Here is a 12,918-nt window from a genome sequence, read left to right on the forward strand (position 1 = left end):
AAGTTTTTCTCAACCACCTCCTTCAGCCCGTAAGTCCATCCTCAATTACCAACCTCCTTGACAACTACATCAATTTTTCCACCCGTCAACAGATTAATTTCCCTCAACACCTCAACTTCATTCACCATACATCTACCTTTCCTTCCACCCCTTATACCTCTCAAGTGTCTCTTCATCTCTTGATTGTCTTTGATGAATATCAAAAAGGATTTTTTTAATATCAACCAATTCAAACATCAAAATGTCGAATTTACTCTGTTTCCCTCACCGTAATCACCCCGACCGTCATCCACCCCTCCAATCATCTCTTCTTCCTTCTCCACTGCCTCCTCTACCTCATTGACAAAAACCTTCAAAATTAATTTGTATTAAGACATTGATTATATTCTTAATATTATTAATTACATTTATTATCATTTCTAGCTTCCTCGGTCTATCCAACTTCAACTTCGTCATCACTCTAACCACCTATTCCTTCCCCCATGCACGGATGCATGCCACTCCGTTTCTTTCATAAGCCGACAAACTATCACAACCCGACCAAAAATCAAACAGTGCAACCTGGATTTATAATAAAAGTTATCATTTTATATAATAATTATACTATCATTTTATATAAAAAAACAAAAACATTCTCTTCAACTCAGTTACCTCTAGATTGCTATGCACCCTTTGAGGTATCTCTGGTTGCCCTTTTGAAAGGTGATTATTGATTCAATCAATCTCGAATGGACATATTCAGCCCAATTGAATTCACCCTTCAAGCCTTTATCGCAAATGAGTTTAATATATTCCTTGTTCGTTGACGTATCACCCGTTGGACAAGGAAATATCCCGACAAGGTACAATAGAACTCGGGCCTTCAGCTCATCCCCCCGTAAGATCCACTTTTGATATCCTCTTCAACTTCAACATATGTCACCTTCTGATTCAAACCAAATTTGGAGGCAAATGCTTTCCAGTTCTTACTCCTACAGACTTCTACAACACTTTTGCCTTTGTTTTGTACCCCCAAGACGGCTGCAGTAGTCGATACCCCTAGAGGGATTGAATAATCACCATATTTAGCAATACATTGTTTGACATCAAATTGCTCCATCAAGGATCGACACAATTCCCTCTGAATTGGTCGATCCCCTACTCCTATCAACGATCCAAACCCTATTTCCCTCAGTACATTCAACTGGTCATTCTCTTTAAGGTGTTCAATAAATGAATTCACCCTTTTTATGCTGCACCTTGTCGACACTTCCTACATTTTTTAACAATATATAATGTTATTGTTCTTATATATCTTGTATCAACGTATTTACAAGTTTAATGAATACCTTCTTTTCATGTGCTTTCATCTGTTCTTTGTATTCTTTACTATCATTCCTTGACTGTGTGATGTAAGGTTCCTTTTCGACATCACTCATCGAATTCCATTTCGACCTCACATCTTTTGTCACCTAATATTAAGCGTAAATGTTTCTTAATCAATACATTAACGCTAAAATCAATACATTAACGCTAAATAATACTCAATGTCAATTTCATTTTACATACCGAACCGCTGTGTGTGACATCTTCCTTCATCCTTTTACATTCGACCATACTGTCAACATTTAAAATTTGTAATCAATTTAAAGTTTTAATCCAATTACCATTTCAACAATAATTACAAAAAGACTGATACTTACTAGAATACATATATTCACCCTTGGTTGTTTCCTCCCATTGACTTTATTTTTCCTTCATATTAGTTTGCGCAAATCAAATCAAATCAAATACAGCTTACATACACTTTATTCAATATACAAAAATCAATAACCACTCTTTGTGGTAAAACGGTTGGTCTTCAAAAGAATTTGAATGGTCACTACAACAAGTGTCGGCACATTATACAACCTAAAATATCATTTTCTACCTATAATATCATTTTTACCTATAAATATTAACTAAAAGTATCGATTCGGTCCCAAATGCTTCTTTACTTCGAAACCCCCCAAACAACAACACATAAAAACCCTATTTCCCATTACTGTAATAATAAAAAACTAGGATTTCAACAACGTACCTTTCGATTCGACTGCAGCAACAAACAAACAAAACTTCACGTAGAAACACCTTCTGAAATGCAACAACAATTACGTTTCGATTTCAAAAACTCTATATATTTTTAGAGGATAGTTATTCTTATATTTACACCAGATGTTATTTAATTTAATCGATAACAACTACATAAGTGCCGATACTTTTATGTCAAGTGTCGATACTTTCGATAGGATATTTACCTATTCTTGAAAGTATCGATAATTTATTACGCGTACTTATTAAAGTATCGACACTTTCAATCCAATATCTATTTACCGGTTTTGTCATTTTGAGACCGGTTTTATCATATTTTTACATGTTATATTGTTCTGGATGGATATATTTTCATAAAGTGTCAACACTTTTTAAGCGCTATAACTTCTTATCTTTTAAATTCAGAAAGTGTCGATACTTATATTAAATTATCGACACTTTCAACATATCCGGTAACTTTTTCCGGTTTTGTCATTTTTGAGACCTATTTTATCATATTTTTACCTGTTATATTGGTAAGGATCGATACATTTTCATAAAGTGTCGACACTTTTAGGCGCTATAACTTCTTCTCTTTTAAATTCAGAAAGTGTCGATACTAATATTAAATTATCGACACTTTCAATATATCCGGTAGCGTTTTATTGGTTTTGTCAATTTTGAGACCTTTTTTATCATATTTTTACATGTTATATTGTTATGGATCGATACATTTTCATAAAGTGTCGACACTTTTTAGGCGCTATAACTTCTTCTCTTTTAAATTCAGAAAGTGTCGATACTTATATTAAATTATCGACACTTTTAACATATCCGGTAACTTTTTCCGGTTTTGTCATTTTTGAGACATGTTTTATCATATTTTTACCTATTATATTGTTGTGGATCGATATTTTTTTTAAAGTATCGACACTTTATAGGCGCTATAACTTATTCTCTTTTAAATTCAGAAAGTTTCGATACTTATATTAAATTATCGACACTTTCAATATATCCGGTAGCGTTTTACTTGTTTTGTCAATTTTGAGACATGTTTTATCATATTTTTACCTGTTATATTATTATGGATCGATACATTTTCATAAAGTGTCGACACTTTTTAGACGTTATAACTTCTTCTCTTTTAAATTCTGAAAGTGTCGATACTTATATTAAATTATCGACACTTTTAACATATCCGGTAACTTTTTTCGGTTTTGTCATTTTTTAGACCTGTTTTATCATATTTTTACCTGTTATATTGTTGTGGAAAAATATATTTTTTAAAAGTATCGACACTTTATAGGCGCTATAACTTCTTCTCTTTTAAATTCAGAAAGTTTCGATACTTATATTAAATTATCGGCACTTTCAATATCCGGTAGCGTTTACTGGTTTTGTCAATTTTGAGACCTGTTTTATCATATTTTGACCTGTTATATTGTTATGGATCAATACATTTTCATAAAGTGTCGACACTTTTTAAGCGCAATAACTTTTTCTCTTTTAAATTCAGAAAGTGTCGATAGTTATATTAAATTATCGACACTTTTAACATATCCGATAACTTTTTCCGGTTTTGTCATTTTTGAGACATGTTTTTATCATATTTTTACATGTTATATTGGTAAGGATCGATACTTTTCATAAAGTGTCGACACTTTTTAGGCGCTATAACTTCTTTTTTTAATTCAGAAAGTTTCGATACTTATATTAAATTATCGACACTCGACATATATCCGGTAGTGTTTTACGGTTTTTGTCATTGGGAGCGGTTTTCATATTTGTACCTTAATATTGCTATGGGTCGATCCATTTTTCATTTGTATCGACACAAACCGACAAGCTAAGTTTACCAGTTGTCAAATTTTTTAATATTTCTTCATGATTTAGACCTATTACATTATTATTACTCAACATTTCCGGTAGCGCTAAACCGAATATTATAAATATATTATAATGTATCCGATAATGTCGTATATTAGCCCGCCTTTCCGGAGACAATCCCTAGACTTCTACCTTAAACTCTAGAATTATGTTGATCTCTTTTTGATTTTGACTTTAGAATATGGTCCCAACTTTGTTGTCTAGCTTCACCAGGTATATGTGAAGCTTTTGACTTGTAGAATTTTTTGTGTATATAATATAGTCAACAAATATGATTAAATTTAGAATGTCATGACTATTATCTTTTGTAAGTCTGAACATTATTGTTACTTTTGATGATTAATGTTATACTTATTTTTGTTCTGTAATCTAAACAAAGAACATAAGCTTATCTCTTATCCTTCAGTTTGCACTTTTACTTTTCATTTTGACTTTAGAACATTGTTGTTGTTTCCTATTATTTCTCATAAATGTTGCATCAGAATACCATATGTTTTGTATTTTTCTAGTCATGTCTGTAAAATAAAATGAATCTACTGTGTTGTAATGAAAAGGTCTTACAAAGTTAATAGGTTACTGTTCGATATTGGATGCTGAGTTATGGGGTATTTATAAAAGTTTGAAGCTTCCATGGAAATTCAGCTCCATACTTGCCTTTATTTTCCTTTATTTCCCCATTTCAGGTCTAGGACTCCAATATGGGACAAAATAATTGGCAGTTCAGACAGCTACCATAGAACCTTCCAAGTACGCGGATACCTGCAATGAGATCCAAAGCGTTCAGCAAGAGCCAACAAAAACGTAGTCTTTCTTGAGCTTGGAGGACCCAAAGTAGCGTTAGTATGCATTATTAAATTAATAAACGATAACACTTCAAACATAATTAAAACCCCTTTCGAGAAATAAGAATATAAGCATTATATGTGCTTTTAAAAAGGAATTAATTGTTACCTCGGTCATGTTAAAAATAAAATTGGGAATGGTTGCTAATGCTCTGCTCTAAACATGAATAAAAGATTCAACAGTTAGATTTTCGAATCGAACTTCAATCTTTGAGAATTTTAAATTCGCTCTGCAACACCACAAACTAGAGCAAATTTTAAATAATAATGAAGACCACTCTATGGGAGAATAATAATAACAACTCAACCTAGAAATTCAAAATAAAATGTTGAAATTATTGAATGAATAAATATAAATTTTAGTTTTTGTTCTGATTTAAAAAAAATGTTTAAATTATAAAATTTAGCTTTTGTTCTCTTTAGGAGTAAAATGGTTCATCTATTAAAATTTTCATATGCTTATTTAGTTAAATTTTGATGTAAAATTTTAATATATTTTTAGGTAAATAATGTAAAAATAATATTTATAATTAAATATATGATATATTTACTCTTTTATTCTATCCATTTATCTTTTAAATTTTATAAAAAATTATATATAATTTTTATTAAAAAGTATATAAATTTAAAATAATAAAGTAATATATTTTTAATGATTTTTTATATAAATATTTTCATTTAAATATTTAGAATTCCACTTGTTAACACATATAGCACAAGGACAATTTGGTAAAATATACGTTTCAGTAATCTCATATTCCTTCAATCAAATATTGTAATCATACATTCATACCAAACAAACCAAATACAGTAATGTAACATTATCAGTAATATATCAAGTAATGTTATATTCCAATAATAGATAATATTATATTCTATGAACCAAACTCAACCTCTATATCAATTAAGCTAACCTTGTAGAACAAAAAAGGTGGAATTTTGGCAACAGTGTCGGGATTCCAAGGCACCAACTTTATTGGTTTCCACTTTTCAGCATTTGAAGAATGCATGGAAGTCCTGCCTGTTGTGATTGAAGGATTAGGTTAGGTGGACAGATATGTAGAGCCGTGGATGATGGGATATTACTATTTTTTTTATTGAAAAAGACTAGGTGCCTGCTATCACAAGTTTAACCTAATGTGGGAATTGAATAGCATAACAAGCCTGCAACTCGGATTTATCCTATCCATTCATACAGGTTAGCTGAAAAGTTGAAACCAAATTTGGGTTTATTCGCCTTCTGTTCTACAGACAAGCTCTGAGAATTGCGAGGTTCCCCTAGCTTGAATCCAAATTCGAGTTTATTTATTTAATCGTTCATTGTTTTTAAAATATTAAAAATACTCTTTAGATACTTCTCTACATTGGAGAATTTCTCCAAAGTAGAGAGAAATCAGCTATCCAACCCTGCGTCAGATACATCGCTACAGTAGAGATTTGCTACATTTAGCGTGATACTGTAACTTGAGTTACATTTTGTTTTTTTTAATTAAAGTGTACTAAATTATAAAATAAATAAAAATATATTAAAATTAGATAAATAATTATATTATTTTTTAAATAATTTTTTTTGGATTTTTTGTATTTTATATAATTTTTTATATTTATAAAATTAATATTATAACAATTAAATATTATAAATAAAGTAAAATTAATGATAATATAGAGATAACGTTAAAAATAAATTATTGTTTTATTTATAGAATAAAGATAGAAATATTTTAAAATATGTTCTAGAGTAAAAATGAGAACGGGAGATTAACTTATAGTGCGGAGAGATGAAGCACCCAGAGTATATAATAATCTGAAATGAAAGGCAACTGCTTCGTCTCTTTGTAATTTATAATGTCTGGCAAGGCCAAAGAGCCTACTGCACAAGGTTGCCTCCAACAAGTGAAACATCAGATAAGGGCAGGCAGACTGGCAGGTACCGACTACAATAACAACACATAAGAAAGCATCATCCCGTTTGATTTTCCTGTTACTTTTATCAAAGCTAATATCTTTCTCTATCTAGAAAAAAGAAGAAGATTGGTTTCATTTTTCTCTCTCTGCTCGGGGGGAAAACATGGAAACTACACGCACCCTCTTCAAAAACACCCAACTCTCTCTTTCTTCTTCAATGGCCCAGCTGGACCAAAATTTATGTACAAGGAAAAACAAAAAAGAAAAGAAAGATAGAGAGAGAACGGTGAAAGAAAGCAAGATGAGATATAGATGCATTCAAAATGTCCTCCAAATCAATACCACCTCACAAATCTCTGTCTTTACCGGAAATACCCTTCTGTAATCCCACCCCAAAAGATTCATCTCATTTCTCTCAAACTCTCAAAAGAACCATTTTTATTTCTACCGAGTTATGTGGGCTTCTTTGGGATTCCATTGTTTCGGTCAGAGTTTTCACAGAGAAAAAGGGAGACGAGAACCCCTCTACATCTTCTCTTGTCTCGAGCTCTATATTATCTTTTCTTCCTTCTCGTTAAATACTCTTCTTTCTCCCCTGTGTTCCTTTCTCTTCCTCCGTATTCCCTTCTGTCTTGGTTTTTCTCTCTCTTTATCTCACCGCTGCGATCTGAAACATGAAGAAGATGAAAGGAATTGTTGCTGCTGCTGCTGCTGTTGCTGTTAAGGAGTATTTTCCTTATGATTTGTATGAGGATCAAAGGGCACGGTTCAGGTATCCAAACCATATGGAAGAGTTTGAAGACTTGCACAAGGTAATGACCTTTTTGCAGATTGTTTAGATTTTTAGTTACTTACAGTCAGATTTTTATTAGATCCCGGTGTTTATAATCCTCTGGGTTTTCTTGATTTATGCTATTTGTCTTCAATCTTTTGGTTGATAATAAGAAGACACCTTTGTTTGGATCTTATGTTTTGGTTTCGAATTGATAAAGATCTTGCCTTGGACTAGCTGGTAAATAACCCTATCTTTTGTTTGTGTTTGGTGGAATGCCTTTGTTTATGTTTTTAATGACCTAAAGATATGAGGAAATGAGAAGTTTTGGTTGTTGTGTGTTAATATTTCCCGTTCGTAATGAACACGATGAAGTTCTTCCCTTTCTTCTTAAATTTTCTGTCCTGTTTGCCAGTAATACTAATCTACATTTGTTATTTATAATCAACTGTGTAGCTCATCTTTTAGTCTTTTAATCCAGTAGCTTTCGCAGGTTTGATTTATCAAGGTGACTCTGTAATGTTATTGCTTTATAGCGAGGCTTATTATACGATCATCGATTGTTTTTCCACCAAAATCCTTTAGTCTTCTGTGGAGAAACTTTTAGTAGTCAAGAATTGTCATGGGCTCCACAAACTACAAAACAAGAGCAATTATCATAACCCACTCCCAACTAATATTAGGTGCTTTGTGTTCCTTCACCTTCAGGAAACGGAGTCAATGAGAAAGAAATTGCAGACGAAAGAGAAAAGATCGACCCTGTCGGCTGAAGTCAGTATGATGTTGTTCCTACATAACTTGTATGATTTACATACTTTCAGAATCACGGTTATTGATAAAGAGTTGAAATTTTCTGTTGTTAGGTTTTTGAAACGGAGGCACAAGTTCTTGATACAATACCAATCTTCGAACAGCCTGGAAGAAAGACATTTTTTTGCAGCCACAGAACAAAGTAAATAAAAATATGAAGGCAAAGAAACAACAGGAGGGGGCTTTGCTAAGCCGAGCTATGGGTTTCGATTTGAACCCGAAGAGAAAGACGAACAGTGTAAAGGGCACCAGTTCCACTCGGCCTTCCTTGTGTTTGACTTAAAGCAGAAGCAGCAGAAGAGTTTGGTGGAAAGGAGGATCCTACTTTGCGAAGTATTATCAGTTCTCGACTTAAACCAAAAGGAAAGGCTTTACAGTGGAAAAGATGCCACTTCCGAAGCATGAAACCGACTTTGACTTGACCAGATTTCGGTAATCCATTGTTTTCATAAAAAATTGCTTGCTATATAATCTTTTATCATGATTAATGTCTCCAAAATCTCCTTGAATACACAGAGAGAGGAGGAAGAACTACAAGCTCAACTAATTCAGTGAGAATAGAGGAACTTAAGAAGAGTAAATCAGAATAGGAAGTGAGGAGCAGCACAATGATATTAAAATATCAGCCTGCAGGAACACTGGAAATGGGGCAAATAGAACCGGGAAAGAAAAGATCTCATGGCAAGATCAGGTGGCATTGAGGGTTTAAGTCTCTTGCAATAGAAGTGCTTACTGAGTAGTTTGAGGGACTGGAAATAGTGATTTAGCTTGCCTCCCTTTTTTTAATTTTCTTATGTGGTTATTTTCTTCATTTATCTCGTGTAAAGAAATATAGTTGCATCTATTGGATATAAAGATAAATAGTTTACTTGCATCATGATCCATGGATTCCGCACGTCTTTGGTTGGTCAGAGTAATCGAGAAGCAAAATCCGAATCTTTCAATTCTTTTTTGTAAATGATGTTGAAATGTTACACGAATTCTGTTCTCAAGTTGCATTTGCTAAGCAATGTAAAGGTACCGACCATGCTCGTCTTGGCACATAGAAGGGGTATTTGGAGTATGCTTGAAGTCGTCACTTTAGAAGAGAAGTGAATGTGAAAGTTAAACAATTCATGGTGCTTGAAGTTGTCACTTTAGATCAGAAGTGAATGTGAAAGTTAAGCAATTCAGAGTGGATTGAACGTCAAGCAATCTAATAATCATTGATTACTGGAAGGAAAATTGTAAAGGTACCGACCATGCTCAGTCTTGGCACATAGAATGGGGTATTTGGAGTATGCTTGAAGTCGTCACTTTAGAAGAGAAGTGAATGTGAAAGTTAAACAATTCATGGTGCTTGAAGTTGTCACTTTAGATCAGAAGTGAATGTGAAAGTTAAGCAATTCAGAGTGGATTGAACGTCAAGCAATCTAATAATCATTGATTACTGGAAGGAAAATGATTTAGCCAATATATATCGGTTTGGCACTTCCAAAGAGAAATTTTAGTCAAAATGACAAATTTTTCTCATTACTACGACTGTGGACACTGTCTTGTGATCACATTTGCTTCCGTGCATTGATATTGATTCCGAATTTTGTCTTACTTTATATCAATTAATATATGTTGGTATAAAGTTAAGTTTTCGAGTTTGATATTTATAAATTTTAATTTTTTTATATCATCTCATCTCTCGGGATGTATGTACGTTATTAATGGTTAAGAAATATTATCTTGTAATTGTTTAAAATTATTCTAAAAATAAATAAATTTTTGGTGTTATAATGCATATATTTTAAAATTTTTAATCTCATTTAAGAAAACTATTACAGTAAATAAAAATTTGATTTAACTGTAAATTTAAATTTTGATAACTATATTTAAGTTCTGTTTATTAGGGGTGTTAGTTTGGTTAATTTGCTTATCGATCGAATCAAATAATCATTAACCGAATTATTCAGATTTTTTTTCTTTAACCATTAATATATATTATGTTCGGTTAACTGGATGAATCAAAATTTATAAATAACATGTAAGTAATATATATTATGTATTAAATATTTAATATTTTCAGTTAATTCAATCAGTTAATTCAATTAGAATTGAAATTTAAAGCTAAATAATATATATATAATATATTAAATATTTAATATTTTCAGTTAATTTGGTTAATTAATCGATTTCGGACCAAAATAATTGATAACTGAAGTTAAAAAAATCATTGATTATTAATCGATCGAACCTAAAATTAATCGAAACACATTCGATTAACCGAAAAAATACGATTCGATTGAATAGTCCAATTTTAACCGAATTATGAGCATCCCTACTCTTTATGTGGGAGTGTGTATAATTATTAAAATATCAAAAATTAATTGAAATATATGATCAAGATTGAAAATAAAGTTAATATATGATTAGCATATAAAACTATATTTCATATATGTTTAAGAAATATATGATGATTAAATTAAAATTATTTATTTTTATGAAAATAATAATAACTTATAAAATTTCTATCATAATTATTTATTCCATGATATTATTTTCTGATAAAAACAATAAATTTTGCAGCAATGATAGTATGATACATTGCCTGGCGCTTTTCTTTGAAATTACTATTTTGCCCAATTCGTTATCCGAAAGTTCTCGAACTCTGTCCTTTTACATTTTACGGCAGAGGGAAACATTGCCTGGCGCTCACCAAAACTATCGTTCTAACATGGGGTGCAAAGAAGGAACCGGGGAGACAGATGCTGAGTCTGGACTCATCTCTGATTGGCCCGAGTTAACCCAGGAGTGCCTCCTCAACATCCTTTCCCGACTCACTTTCGAACACCGATGGACCGGTCCTATGTTTGTCTGCAAAACTTGGCTCAACGCCTGCAAGGATCCCTCTCTCAACTCCGTCTTCGATCTCGAAACTCGCTTCGATTCCTCCATCGAGTCAACCCGCTGGTGGACCCCCGAGTTCGAAAGAAGAATTGACGCCATGCTCCGATCGGTTATCACCTGGAGCAACGGCTATCTAACCGAGATCTTTACCCGTCACTGCTCCGATCCCTCTCTCTCAATTTCGTCGCTCAGATGTATCTTATCTGCGACAACGTTTCAAAAATTTACATTTTTTACTCAAATTTCCGTTATTGATTTTCATTTTTTTCCAGCTGTCCAAATCTCCAAGTTCTTTCCATAAAGAGCTGTCCTCGTGCAACCGATGCGTCGATGGCTCAAATAGCGTATCATTGTCGGAACCTCAAGCAGCTCGACATCAGTTACTGCTGCAAAATCTCGCACGAATCTCTAGCGTTAATTGGTCGGAATTGTTCCAATTTGAAGATCCTAAAACGGAACCTGATGAATTGGTTAGACCCATCGCAACATGAGGGAGTTGTTCCTCCTGAGTATCTGAACGCTTGTCCACAAGATGGAGATACTGAGGCAGCTGTTATTGGGAAACTTATGCCTCAATTGGTACATCTTGAAATTAGATTCTCGAAATTGTCAGCTAAAGGACTTGGTTCCATTTGTGAAGGGTGTTTGAAACTCGAGTATCTTGATCTGTCTGGTTGTGCTAACTTGACCAGTCGGGACATCCTGAATGCGTCAAATTTGAAGGATTTGAAGGAAGTGAAGAAACCGAACTTTTACATACCCAGGTCAGTTTTTCACACGGAGAGATATGGTCACTGGAGGTTGTATGATGAGAGGTTTCAAACTGATGTTTTTAGAATCTAGAAGGAAAAAGGAACTTATCTCTTTTTCTTGGCTTTACAATTTGTGTGTTAAGGTGCTATGAATTATCTATTCATGTCTGCTTGTATGGTTTTCCGTCTGCTCAGTTTGCTATGTAGCACTTATTTTCCCTACTAACTTAAATATGTTTAGCTACATTAGGTTAAATAAACAATATTCAAACAAAAAAGTTCAGTTAAAGAAACCGAAATAGAAGATTTATAGGTCATATACATTGATGGAGGGAACAAACAACTAATAATAAGCCTTTATTTTTTTCAAATGACATGAAGCCTTCATATAGATGTTTCTCGAAAAGTTTCATATGAGAAGTCTCTAGGCATTCTACCACTGATGAGATCCCAAAACCGGTTGAACTTGGTAATAGGTTTATTTCCCCTTCAAGGACTATGTTCCTCTTCCAATTGATGATATGTAGGTTTGGACCCTGGAAAGTATCTGGTCCTCTCCTGGCAGCGGTTAAATTTGGCAGTGTTTGTAGGTAGTCAATAGCTGATCTTAGATATTAATTGTCCATCCTTTGCAATGCCCCGTGAACTCGCTCTGGGGTATTTATGAATGGTTCTGACTGATGATCTCCAGATAGAATAATTAAAGAAGCCTTGAAGACTGCATTGTCCAGATAGCTTGCTGGGAGGGGAAAACGTAATCTGGGACGTCCATTGTTTGGCATGTATAACTTGCTTGGTTGATCATATAAGGGGCCTCAAGCTCTACTTGCACAACGCCATGTATATGCAATTAGAATGGCGTAGCTGTTGTACTTGGTTTTGTTTTCATTTTTGTATGACTTGGCTTTTAGGTTATTAAGTTGATTTTGTGTGATCTTAAAAACGGATAGGGATGAGTGTTTATGATTAGGGCCAAGTGATGGCATAGAGGTGATTAAGGGAGGAGATGGGTCATATTCGATAT

At 33.1% G+C, this 12,918-nt stretch overlaps 1 protein-coding gene and 1 pseudogene across 2 annotated transcripts; both read left to right on the top strand.

The window, feature by feature from the left end:
• Positions 1-7,313: 7,313 nt before the first annotated feature.
• On the top strand, positions 7,314-9,105 carry LOC120135907. Of its 2 annotated transcripts, XR_005517293.1 has the most exons (4): positions 7,314-7,495; positions 8,164-8,230; positions 8,319-8,697; positions 8,782-9,102. XR_005517293.1 is itself a non-coding variant. In XM_039152065.1 (3 exons), the coding sequence occupies exons 1-2, from the start codon at positions 7,358-7,360 to the stop codon at positions 8,413-8,415; spliced, it is 390 nt and encodes a 129-aa protein (XP_039007996.1). In that variant the 5' UTR covers positions 7,314-7,357; the 3' UTR covers positions 8,416-8,697; positions 8,782-9,105. The 2 variants fall into 2 exon arrangements, 1 of the variants encoding a protein (XP_039007996.1); XM_039152065.1 differs by having other exon boundaries at positions 8,164-8,697; positions 8,782-9,105.
• A 1,828-nt stretch (positions 9,106-10,933) lies between these two features.
• LOC120135941 lies at positions 10,934-11,989 on the top strand (annotated as a pseudogene).
• The last annotated feature ends 929 nt before the right edge of the window (positions 11,990-12,918 follow it).

The sequence above is a fragment of the Hibiscus syriacus genome, unplaced genomic scaffold (assembly GCF_006381635.1).
Source record: "Hibiscus syriacus cultivar Baekdansim isolate YM2019G1 unplaced genomic scaffold, ASM638163v2 tig00001825_pilon, whole genome shotgun sequence".
NCBI classification, from domain to species: domain Eukaryota; kingdom Viridiplantae; phylum Streptophyta; class Magnoliopsida; order Malvales; family Malvaceae; genus Hibiscus; species Hibiscus syriacus.

Bases quoted from the DNA above. Each gene is read 5' to 3' on its own strand.
- LOC120135907 (XM_039152065.1), top strand. From the start codon at position 7,358: ATGAAGAAGATGAAAGGAATTGTTGCTGCTGCTGCTGCTGTTGCTGTT. The intron at 7,496-8,163 runs GTAATGACCTTT...CTTCACCTTCAG, and splicing joins AGTTTGAAGACTTGCACAAG to GAAACGGAGTCAATGAGAAA.